We start from the raw sequence: 12,041 nt of genomic DNA on the forward strand, positions 1-12,041 counted from the left end.
TGAGATGTGTCTGTCACCAACATCCAGCATTGTGGTCCACCTATCTCCCTTGGGTGGAGTATGCCCGTAACACCCTCATTTGTTCATCTACTGGCCGGTCTCCTTTCCATGTTGTGCATGGCTTTCAACCTCCTATATTTCCCTCTCAGGAGGTTGAGTCCGCAGTTCCTTCCGTGAATGCCTTCCTGCGCCGGGCGCACCGTGTTTGGCGTGATACCCGTGCCGCCTTGTCTCAAACTGCCAGACGAAACCAGACCGTGGCTAATCGTCACCGAAGACCAGCCCCTGACTACAAACCCGGCCAAAAGGTTTGGCTCTCATCCAGAGACGTTACGCTGCCAGGGGAGTCAAGGAAACTGGCACCCAGATTCATAGGACCATATGAGGTGGAACGGATGATCACCCCTGTCACAGCTCGACTCAAGGTACCTAAGTCGTTCAAGTCATACCCTGTCTACCATGTCTCCCGCCTGAAGCCCGTTGAGTCAAGCGACCTTAGTCCCCCTTCAGTGTCCCCCCCAGCTCCTCTGCAGGTGAAGGGTCATCCGGCCTACATTGTCAACACCATTCTGGACGCCAGGAGGCGAGGCAAGGGGGTACAGTTTCTGATCGACTGGAAGGGTTACTCGCCAGAGGATCGCTCGTGGATATCTCGTTCTCTTATACTTGATAAATCCTTAATCACTGATTTTTATCGTAGATTTCCTGAGAAGCCAGGAGGTCCGCCAGGTGGCGTCCGTTGATTAAGGGGGGGGGATACTGTCACCACCTGCTGCCACCTAGTGGTTTGTATTCAGTTTCCTTTGTTGGTGCAGTTGACCTAGTGACCTCACTCCAGTTCTCTTTCCCCTGCAGTTCCCGTCTCTCTCGTGGGTGGAGCTGCGAGACGTGCACAGCTGTTTCTAATTTTGATTGAGGATATTTAACCTGCAATTTGGCAGGTGGATGGCACTTGGCGATTCAACCCTGTGGCTTCACTCCGAGACCTCTCCTGCATTTTGCTACGCTTGTTCCTGACTGCTCCTGGTGCCATCCAGCCTGTGTCTTAGTTTGTAGTTGCACGTCTTGCAAACTCCAGCCCAAGTTTTAGTTTCGATTGGATAACTTTTGTTGTTTTTGCCACGAAGCCCTTTTTGAGTTTACCTTCTTGCTTCGTCGTCCTTAGTTCTCTCCTTTTGGAGCACCCTTAGTTGTGAGTACATTTTACTGAGTAAAGACTGTTTTACTCACCTTTCGTGTGTCTGCATCCTTGGGTTCCTCGCCACACTTGTAATATCAAACCGTGACAGGTGGTGTGCCTCCGTATTTTTTTTTTTAATGAAAAAAATGTGCCTGGGCTTAAAAAAGGTTGAAAAACACTGCCTTAACCAATTGGTTCTTAACGATTTTCTGTCATGCCCCATTTGATACTGTGAATCGATATTTCAAAATTTAAAAAAAAACTGACCCATTATCTATAAAATTGTTGTTTTTACCTATTCCTACTGATATGTATTTATCTGCAGGTGTCAAACTAGTTGTTGATGAGCATTTGCTCCAAATAAATACCTTATTCTATTCAAGGATATTAAATATACTCATTAAAGTTAAAAGTACCCATGATTTTCTCACACAGAGGAGCTGCACTGGACTGGTTAAGCAGCTATTTACAACAACGACAGCAATATGTTGAGATCGATGAGCATAGGTCAGAATGTATGAATATTGAATGTGGAATTCCACAAGGTTCGATTTTAGGACCCAAACTTTTTACTTTATGTATAAATTATATTTGTGAGGTTTCGAAAATTTTACAGTGCGTATTAATCGCAGACAATACAAATTTATACTGTTCAGGAGATGACTTGAAAATCTTAGCCGATAATATTGAAGAGGAAATGGTTAAACTAAAATTGTGATTTGATGTAAATAAATTACCTTTAAATTTGGAAAAGACTAAATGTATGATATTCAGTAATAAAAGAAAGATAGAAGTGTGAAAATTGAGAAAGTGTCTGAAATCAGATTTCTTGGGGTCATCTTAGATGAAAAGTTGACAAGGAAAGCTCATATATTGCATGTGAAAAATAAGGTATCTAAAGGCTTATTTATTTTGACCAAGGTTATATACAGTTTCCCGTATAATACAATGAGAATAATATATTGCTCAATGATTCTACCTTATTTCAATTATTGTGCAGAAATATAGGGAAATACATATCACAGCAACATAGGGCCTTTATTTCTTTCACAGAAAAGAGCAATTCGTATAATTTTTATTGTGGGCTACAGAGACCAGACAAATCCACTCTTCATTAGGTCAAGATTATTAAAACTAAAAGACATTGTAGAATTTAATACTCTATTATTGATGTTCAAAGCTAGAAATAAAGTTCTTCCGAAGGACCTACAAAAGTTATTCGTGGTCACGTCTGAAGATGAGAACCACAGAACGCCATATGACTTTAAATGTCCAAGAGTATGAACAAATTTGAAAAAAATGTGCTTGTCTGTTGCGGATGTAAAAGCATGGAATCCTCTGAACAAAGATTTAAAAAGTTGTAAGAATATTTTTGTATTGAAAAAGAGTTACAAAAAGAGAAAACTGGAATTATATCAAACTGAATTTTGATTTAGATTGGACGTGTCATTGTGAACATTCTTAAACGAAATGTAAAAAGTATGTTGGAGTTCGGGTGTTGGTGGTGTAAACAGTTATAAAGTCATCTAAAATCATTTGTGTTAAAAAGGGGGCAAATAAATATAAGAATAGTATTATGCCATCTGCTCCTTTCTGATCCTGGAAATGTATAAGAAACAAAAAAACAATGAAAGTGTCAACTGTATGTGGCTTGTATATATGCATTTTCATGAAAGGAATACAAATAAATGGTGAATGATGATTATGTTTTTGCAGTAATTAATACATAACAAGGTGCTTAATATGAAATGTAATAACAAATCTCATTACCTTGCCAGACACACTTATCACAGATGTATTTAATAGAGGATTGCCAACCTTTCAGTCTCTGGTAGTCTAGCAATTAGAGAGCACCTTCACATTATGGATAACATAAAAGCATTGGTTTGATTCAAATAATGTCAGAAAATGGTAAAGTAGCACTTGTAAACTTATTTTCCCTTAATTGTTAATTTTGTTGTTTTGCACTAAAAATAAATACCGGTACTTTGTTTATAATGAATTCCTACCCTGAATTGATTAACGTGGACCCCGACTTAAACAAGTTGAAAAACTTTTTCGGGTGTTACCATTTAGTGGTCAATTGTACAGAATATGTACTGTACTGTGCAATCTACTAAAAAAAGTTTCAATCAATCAATCAATCCTAAAACTCCATAATGTGCATCTAAATAAAGTCAGGATTGAGTCAAATAGTATTAAAATAGTTTCACACAAATAAAGAAAATTACAAAAATAACTTGTACTTCCTCTGTATTCAAGCAAACTCTTAAATCTAAATTTCGTCCCTGGCTAAAACATGACTTTTACAGCAAGCTGATGGGGAGTCCATTGTTGTCGGCCTTACAGTGATTAACATGATAATAATAATTACCATACGTTGAAAAACTTATTGGGGTGTTACCATTTAGTGGTCAATTGTACGGAATATGTACTGTACTGTGCAGTTTACTAATAAAAATTTCAATCAATCAATAAAAACATAATTGGGTGCGAGGCGCCGACTAGTGGTGAGTATAGGCCAGTGCTTCTTAACCATTTTCTGTTGTGCCCATCCAGGAAGAAGAAAACATTTTGTGACCCCACTTTCCGCCTCAACCATAAATTGTATCATAGGTCTACAAATGTTGCTGCCATTAAATTCTAAATTAATGATTATTTGCACAAAAAAATAAGTTCCTCAGTTCGAACATTGAATATCTTGTCTTTCCAGTCCATTCAATTGGATATAAGTTGAAAAGGATTTGCAAATCAATATATTGTATTTTTATTTACGATCGACAACTTGCCAACTAAACTGGTTTTGGGTTTTCTAAGTAACGGTTGCACCTTTATATCATTCAAAGAATTCTAATTTGTCATGGACCTGAATTACTCCACAAGATGGCAATAGGGCTGGGCGATATGGCCTTTAATTAATATCTCAATATTTTTAGCCCATGTCACGATACAAGATATATATCTCGATATTTTGCCTTAGCCTTGAATGAACATTTGATGACTATAATCACAGCAGTAAGATGATTCTATGTGTCTACATTAAACAGTCTTGTTCATACTTCACTAATATGTGCTTACTTTAAACTTTCATGCAGAGAGGGAAATCAAAACTAAGTCAATTGACCAAAACTGTATTTATTAAACAGTTATTAAGCAGTGGCACAAACATTCATGTCATTTCCAAAACACAAAGTGCAAGACTGTCAAAGACATTTTAAAACAAGCTATGAGTGCACTTTTGTGCATGATGTCACTAAGATGACATATCAGAACAACACTAAATAAAAGTGTACTTTTTTTACAGAATGCCACTAGAATAGTTTAAAACAAATAAAGTGCACTTTTGTGCATGATGTCACACAAGATATTTCAATAACTGTCAAATAAAAATGAGCTGCATAATAGAAAATCAAATAGTGTATGTCCTGCGGACGTTATCGCCTTCTGTTGTTGACTATTATTTTCATACGGTGTTGATCTGGAAATAGTTGCTTTGGCATTTTATTGGTGTGGTGCCAAATGGAGATGTTGACATGCAGAGTTTCAAGCACTCCTTATTCTTTAGCGCAGTGTTTCTCAACCTTTTTTCAGTGATGTACCCCCTGTGAAAATGTTTTTAATTCAAGTACCCCCTAATCAGAGCAAAACATTTTTGGTCGAAAAAAAGAGATAAAGAAGTAAAATACAGCAGTGGTCCCCAACCACTCGATTGGTACCGGGCCGCAAAAGAATTTCTTATAATTTTTTTTATATTTAACATTTTTTATTTTTTATTAAATCAACATTAAAAAAAAAACAAGATACACTTATAATAAGTGCACCAACCCAAAAAACTCCCTTTTTCATGACAAAAAAAATAAATAATAATAATATATATATATATATATATATAAAAATAATAATAATAAAATCTGTTTATATTTACATCTAACACAATTTCCCAACTCATATGGAAACAGAGTTTGTAGAAGCAATCATCAACTTAAAGTGCCCTCTTTGGGGATTGTAATAGAGATCCATCTAGATTCATGAACTTAGTTCTAAACATTTTTTCACAAAAAAATAAATCTTTCACATCAATATTTATGGAAGATGTCCTCAAAAAATCTAGCTGTCAACACTGAATATTGCATTGTTGCATTTCTTTTCACAGTTCATGAACTTACATTCATATTTTGTTGAAGTATTATTCAATAAATATATTTATAAAGGATTTTAAAATTGTTGCTATTTATTTAGAATATTTTTTAAAAATCTCACGTACCCCTTGGCATACCTTCAAGTACCCCCATTTGAGAACCACTGCTCGAGCGGGTGACTTTTCAAATTATACTACATTAGCAGTGGTGCTGCTTCAGTGTAGCAACGCTTTTGCCGCATAATTGTTCAACATCTTCCCGCTTGAAGCCAAACCACCGCCAGACAATGGACCCCTTGCTGTTTTTCTTGCGAATTAATTCTTCCTTCATTTGTTACCAGATTCGCATCTTCTCTGTCTCGTATTACCACCCGCACCGCACCGTTAGCATCACAGCTAACGTTACCATGTCGCCACCTTTCATCCCCACAGGCGCGCTTGTTTTTCATGTCTCTGGGAGAAGGAGAGACAAGAAAGAGTGGGAAACGCATGCAGTGTAATGCCCACAGCTAAAAGCAACTGCGTGAGAATGTATACTCGAATATCACGATATAGTCATTTTTCATATCGCACAGAGACAAACCCGCGATATATTGAGTATATCGATATAACGAACAGCCCTAGTAGAAGCATATAAATCATCTTTCAAAATGACTTGAAATCTCCCTGCAGCCAAATTCCTTATTAAAGTCATGACGTCTCGCAGGTCTGTTTTGAAGACACTGGTAAGCCGCACATGGCCTGTGGGCCGTAGTTTGGACACCCATGATCTAGATAAAGATGCGGATAAAGGAATGTATTACAGTTTGAGTCTGTTGGCACCAATTTAGCATAGGTGGATGTCTGTGCTTTACTCAATGACATGTCATTGAGTCTAGCCCTATGAGCTAGACTTCAACGACCAGCACTTTTAGAGACAAAACAAAGTTTTCCCCAGACTGTTATGTAAAGAACCACATGAAAGTGTCATCAGTTAACCCACCTTTAACAAGCTCGGGCTTGTAGCCACTCCTCATATTCTCCAGGATGCTGGCGTAGAAAGGTTGGGCCAACTCTGCGGGCATCGCTGAGTGGAAGTCCGGCTTGTTGCCTTTAAGTATGCACTGCAGGGTGAACTGACTCACGCACAGCACCTCCAAATTCCGGTCCATGACACTTTTGCTCCATGCCCGCCCGTTCTCGTCCTCAAAAAGCCGCAGATTGAGTATCTTACGTACTCTGCAGACAAGAAAAAACAAGTACAGGAAACACTGCGAAATACAGAAACTCTGAGCAGGTTAAGAGAATAATTGATTAACCTAGTATCAGAGAACACAAGCTAAATAAGGTTGTTAATGGAATTTTTTAAAAGAAATAACTTTTTTGTAATTATGTACTTTTAAAAATCCATCCATCCATTCATCCATTTTCTACTGCTTGTCCCTTTTTGGGTCACGGAGGGTGCTGGAGCCTATCTCAGCTGCATTTGGGCGGAAGGCAAAGTACACCCTGGACAAGTCGCCACCTCATCGCAGGGCCAACACAGATAGCAGGGCCAAAACAGATAGACAGACAACATTCACACTCACATTCACACGCTACGGCCAATTTAGTGTTGCCAATCAACCTATCCCCAGGTGCATGTCTTTGGAGGTGGGAGGAAGCCGGAGTACTCGGCAGGAACCAACGGAAAGATCTCAAGCCCGGGATTGAACCCAGGACACAGTTTTAAAAAAGGGTAACTGAAGAAGTACAAGGAGGAAAGAGAGTGATGCCCTCCGCTCAGAGCAGACCTGGGCAAATTAAGGCCCGGGGGGCACATGCGGCCCGTTTGCGGCCCGTTAAGCTTTTAAATCTGGCCCGCCGGACATTCCCAAATTATTTTTTTAGATCTTTAAGATGTAAAGTGTAGCTGCCATTAGGATGTGCAGTGATGGTTTCTAATGTCTTCAACTATACAAAGTGTTTCAATGGTTGGAATCTGCATTTATGGATGATATACCAGTTACTATGGTAATCTAATTAGATATTATGGTCATGTACGTCACAGCAGCTCAGACGAGGCACAGAGCAGTGTGGGCGGGAAGCGTTTCCACAGATGCGGAATTAGCTTTTCACAACAATGTTCTAAAGCTTAGTGATTACTCAGATGTATCAGATTGTAGGTGGGTTTATTTTGTACCCTTTGCGTTCATATTTCACTGTTTGTTGCATTTTTTTTGCGTTTCACTTGATTCTAAAATATGTCGATTGAAAGGGGGTGTGACATTCATATTTTGTCAATATTCAGTGTTTTATCGTTCATATAAAAAATTTAAAATTCCATTATGTTTTTTAAGGCGGTCTGTCATAACTTTTTTTAGCACTCAATCAGACATTATTGTGAGGTTTTGTATTAGTGTTCCTAAAAATAGATATACCGGCCCCAGACACATTTATTTCTGTAAATGTGGCCCCAGAGTCAAAATAATTGCCCAGGCCAGGCACAGAGCGATGGGAGAAAGGTGTATGGTCAAAGACTGTTTGGGCCTGTGTGTGTGTGTGTGTGTGTGTGTGTGTGTGTGTGTGTGTGTGTGTGTGTGTGTGTGTGTGTGTGTGTGCGTGCGTGCGTGCGTGCCTTGTCTTGTCTCATACTAACAGTGGTACTATTATATTGTTAGTGTACAGGAGTTTTTATTGTATTTGTTGGAATGGTATTTTTCTTGTATTACATTGTTTATGTTAAATGTTGAATGAGTGAGAGGCCGAGGGTTGGGATATTATAAGCATCTGCTTCATCCAACCCCTTTTCAAGCCTTGCACAAATGTCTCTGTCAAGATGTAAAAAAAAAAAATAATAATGTGTTGTATTTGCATTTTTGAAATAAATACTTCAATTCAATTCAAATCAGGGCTGGGTGATAAATCGATATACTCGATATATCGCGGGTTTGTCTCTGTGCGATATAAAAAATGACTATATCGTGATATTTGAGTATGTTCTCACGCAGTTGCTTTTAACTGCGGGCATTACACTACAGGCTCTTCCCACTCTTTCTTGTATCTCCTTCTCACAGACAGCAAGCGCACCTTCTTACATACGTCACATACATAGCAGCATGGGTAACGTTAGCTGTGGTGTAAGTGGTAATACTAGAGAAAGAAGGTTGGAATCTGGTAACAAATGAAGGAAGAATTGATTCCCAAGAAAAACCGCAGGGGGTCGAACAAACACCCGTAATTTGTCAAGTGTGGGGCAAATACGTTGCTACAAAAAGTAGCATTACTGCTAATATGTAGCATCATTTGAAAAGTCACCTGTTAGAGAATGAAGAGTGCTTATTCCGCATCTCAACATCTCTATTCGGTGCCACACCAACAAAATGCCGAGGCAACCATTTCCACATCAACACCGTATGAAAAAAATAGTCAACAACATAAGGAGATACCTTCCGTAGTAACCTACCACATAGCTATTTGATTTCCTATTATGCAGCTCATTTTATTTGACACTTATTGAAATATCTTGTGTGACATCATGCACTAAAGTGCACTTTATTTGTTTTAAACTATTGTAGTGGTGTTTTGTACAAAACGTGCACTTTAATTTAGTGTTGTCTTGATATGTCATCTTAGTGACATCATGCACAAAAGTGCACTCATAACTTGTTTGAAAATGTCTCTGACAATCTTGCACTTTCTGTTTTGGAAATGACATGAATGTTTGTGCCACTGCTTAATAACTGTTTAATAAATACACTTTTGGTTAATGGACTTAATTGTGATTTCCCTCTCTGCATGAAAGATAAAATTAGCATATATTAATGCATTATGAAGAAGAATGTTTTAATGTAGACACATAGAATCATCATACTGCTGCGATTATATGCATCAAATGTTCATTCAAGGCTAAGGCAAAATATCGAGATGTAAATCGTGTATCGTGACCTGGGCTAAAAATATCGAGATATTAATTAAAGGCCATATCACCCAGACCTAGTTTTGATATGTTTTTGTCACGGTTTACTTGCTTTTTTGTGACTGTTTTGTATTTAATTTTGTATTATTTTTATCATCATTTTTTTTGCACTTAATCAAGCCACGAAAATTTGACTTTTTTCTTCTATTTTAAGTGTGAACGGTTTACTGAGGGAACTCTCCTGAAGGAATCAATGACGGTCGGTCCGTCGGTCAGTCGGTATTTAGTGACAGTGGTTTTCTGAAGTGTTCCTGAACCCATGTGGTGATATCCTTTAGAGATTGATGTCGGTTTTTGATACAGTGCCGTCTGAAGGATCGAAGGTCACGGTCTTTCAGTGTTGGTTTCCGGCCATGCCGCTTACGTAGAGTGATTTCTCCAGATTATCTAAACCTTTTGATGATATTATGGACCGTAGATGTTGAAATCCCTGAATTTCTTGCAATTGCACTTTGAGAAACGTTGTTTTTAAACTGTTTGACAATTTGCTCACGCAGTTGTGGACAAAGGGGTGTACCTCGCCCCATCCTTTCTGGTGATAGACCGAGTAATTTTTGGAAAGCTGTTTTTATACCCAATCATGGCACCCACCAGTTCCCAATTAGCCTGCACACCTGTGGGATATTCCAAATAAGTGTTTGATGAGCATTCCTCATTTATCAGTATTTATTGCCACCTTTCCCAACTTCTTTGTTGCTGGCATCAAATTCTAAAGGTAATTATTATTTGCAAAAAAAAATAAAATGTTCATCAGTTTGAACATCAAATATGTTGTCTTTGTAGCATATTCGACTGAATATGGGTTGAGAATGATTTGCAAATCATTGAATTCCGTTTATATTTACATCTAACACAATTTCCCAACTCATATGGAAACGGGGTTTGTATTATTTATAAAGCAAGTTCCGAGTATCATTGGCAAATTTTCACCTGTGTCCTCTTTTTGTGATTTCAGAATATGGTCATCCTACCTTAAACTTCTGAGCTTTTGGTAAAATAAGATATCCAAACCGTAAAAACCTTCAATGACGTGCTTGCCTAATTGAGTTGTTCTTAACACTCTTCCCAGTAACAAGTGGATTTAAATAAGAAGCTTTATATCAGTTACAACCCAGTTTGTACTCACATATACTCCGCATCGGCGTGTGTATCGTCCACAGATATCCCCAGTAGTACACACACACCTCGCCCTATTGAACTGATCTGCTCATCTCCCACTGCAGGAAAACAAACGACAAAATATTTACGAGTGATTACATTATTGAACAAGTGCAGGTACTTTATTGTACTGTTATGTACTTCCAACTCTTTACTATGTAGTGCTAATGCTAAGGCTAGCTTACACTCAGCCATTCTTGACGCCACTGAATTAAATCATCCACGAATTGATACGAACAACACATTAAAGCATAAAATAACCACTTGTTTAGTTCAACGCCCCCGTTCACCTGTCACGGACGCTCTTGTAACTCTCTGGATGATTGCTTTCATTGTTATTTTTGAGGGAAATGTTTTCGGTAGCACACTGACAGGGCAGCATGCAGTGTTGTCGCCGCCTACCGGTCGGATATCAGTACAGTAAGGTGGGAGACATCGATCCATCTGTCGACACTATCATTGCCAACGGTAGTATCTGATGTTTTTTTACGTCTCTCTAGTTAAATTTTTTAGAAATGTCAGTTGGTGTTTTTTAGTTCATGTTGTTTAATATCTTTTCACTATTTACTATATCATATTTACATGAAATGTAAATCACTTAGTTCAAGGGTCCCCAAATTATGGCCCAACAGCGTCCAAAATATGGCACGTGGGAAGTCGCAAGTTAAAAGAAATAGCAAAACATTTTAAAAATGTTATTATTATTTTTTTGGTTGTTATTATTTAAAAGTTGTCCTTTCTAATCCATGTTCTACCGCTTGTTACACTCGACGTCTCCCAGCCGCTCATGCAAATCATGTTGTCTAAAAATGCATTTTCCAATTGATAATTTGACATCATCGCGCTCTGAATATATATATATATATATATATATATATATATATATATATATACATACAAATATATATACATACATATATACATACATATAAATATATAAAAATATATATACATACATATATACATACATATAAATATATACATACATACATACATTTATATACAGTATACATATAAATGTATATATACGCAGACATATATATAGATATATTTGTACATATATACATACAAACCCCGTTTCCATATGAATTGGGATATTGTCAATCCATCCATCCATTTTCTACTGCTTATTCCCTTTGGGGTTGTGGGAGGCGCTGGTGCCTATCTCAGCTACAACTGGGCGGAAGGCGGTGTACACCCTGGACAAGTCGCCACCTCATCGCAGGATTTTTTTTCACATTCTGTCTCTCACAGTTGAAGTGTACCCATGATAAAAATTACAGACCTCTGTCATCATTTTAAGTGGGAGAACTTGCACAATCGGTGGCTGACTAAATACTTTTTTGCCCCACTGTATGTATATATAAATATATATACATACATATATATAAATAGGGCTTTACAGGGTTAGTGCGTCTGCCTCACAATACAAAGGTCCTGAGTAGTCTGGGGTTCAATCCCGGGCTCGGGATCTTTCTGTGTGGCGTTTGCATGTCCTGTCCATGAATGCGTGGGTTCCTTCCAGGTACTCGGGCTTCCTCCCACTTCCAAAGACATGCACCTGGGGATAGGTTGATTGGCAACGCTAAATTGGCCCTAGTGTGTGAATGTGAGTGTGCATGTTGTTT

At 38.1% G+C, this 12,041-nt stretch overlaps 1 protein-coding gene across 8 annotated transcripts in view; it reads right to left on the reverse strand.

Moving 5' to 3' along the window:
* Positions 1-10,850, reverse strand: part of dtd1 (D-aminoacyl-tRNA deacylase 1) — a 52,033-nt gene extending 41,183 nt beyond the window's left edge. For 7 of the 8 annotated variants that reach the window (XM_061907706.1, XM_061907675.1, XM_061907697.1 and 4 more), the window contains exons 1-3: positions 10,704-10,850; positions 10,382-10,472; positions 6,301-6,536 (exon numbers count right to left, since the gene is read on the reverse strand). In XM_061907706.1, coding sequence (XP_061763690.1) covers positions 6,301-6,536; positions 10,382-10,472; positions 10,704-10,746 — 370 coding nt within the window. In that variant the 5' untranslated portion in view covers positions 10,747-10,850. Of the gene's footprint in view, positions 1-6,300; positions 6,537-10,381; positions 10,473-10,598 lie in introns of all 8 variants that reach the window. The other variant, XM_061907715.1, reaches the window with a different exon arrangement.
* Between the last annotated feature and the right edge of the window lie 1,191 nt (positions 10,851-12,041).

This window comes from Nerophis ophidion, linkage group LG01 (assembly GCF_033978795.1).
Source record: "Nerophis ophidion isolate RoL-2023_Sa linkage group LG01, RoL_Noph_v1.0, whole genome shotgun sequence".
Lineage (NCBI taxonomy): Eukaryota > Metazoa > Chordata > Actinopteri > Syngnathiformes > Syngnathidae > Nerophis > Nerophis ophidion.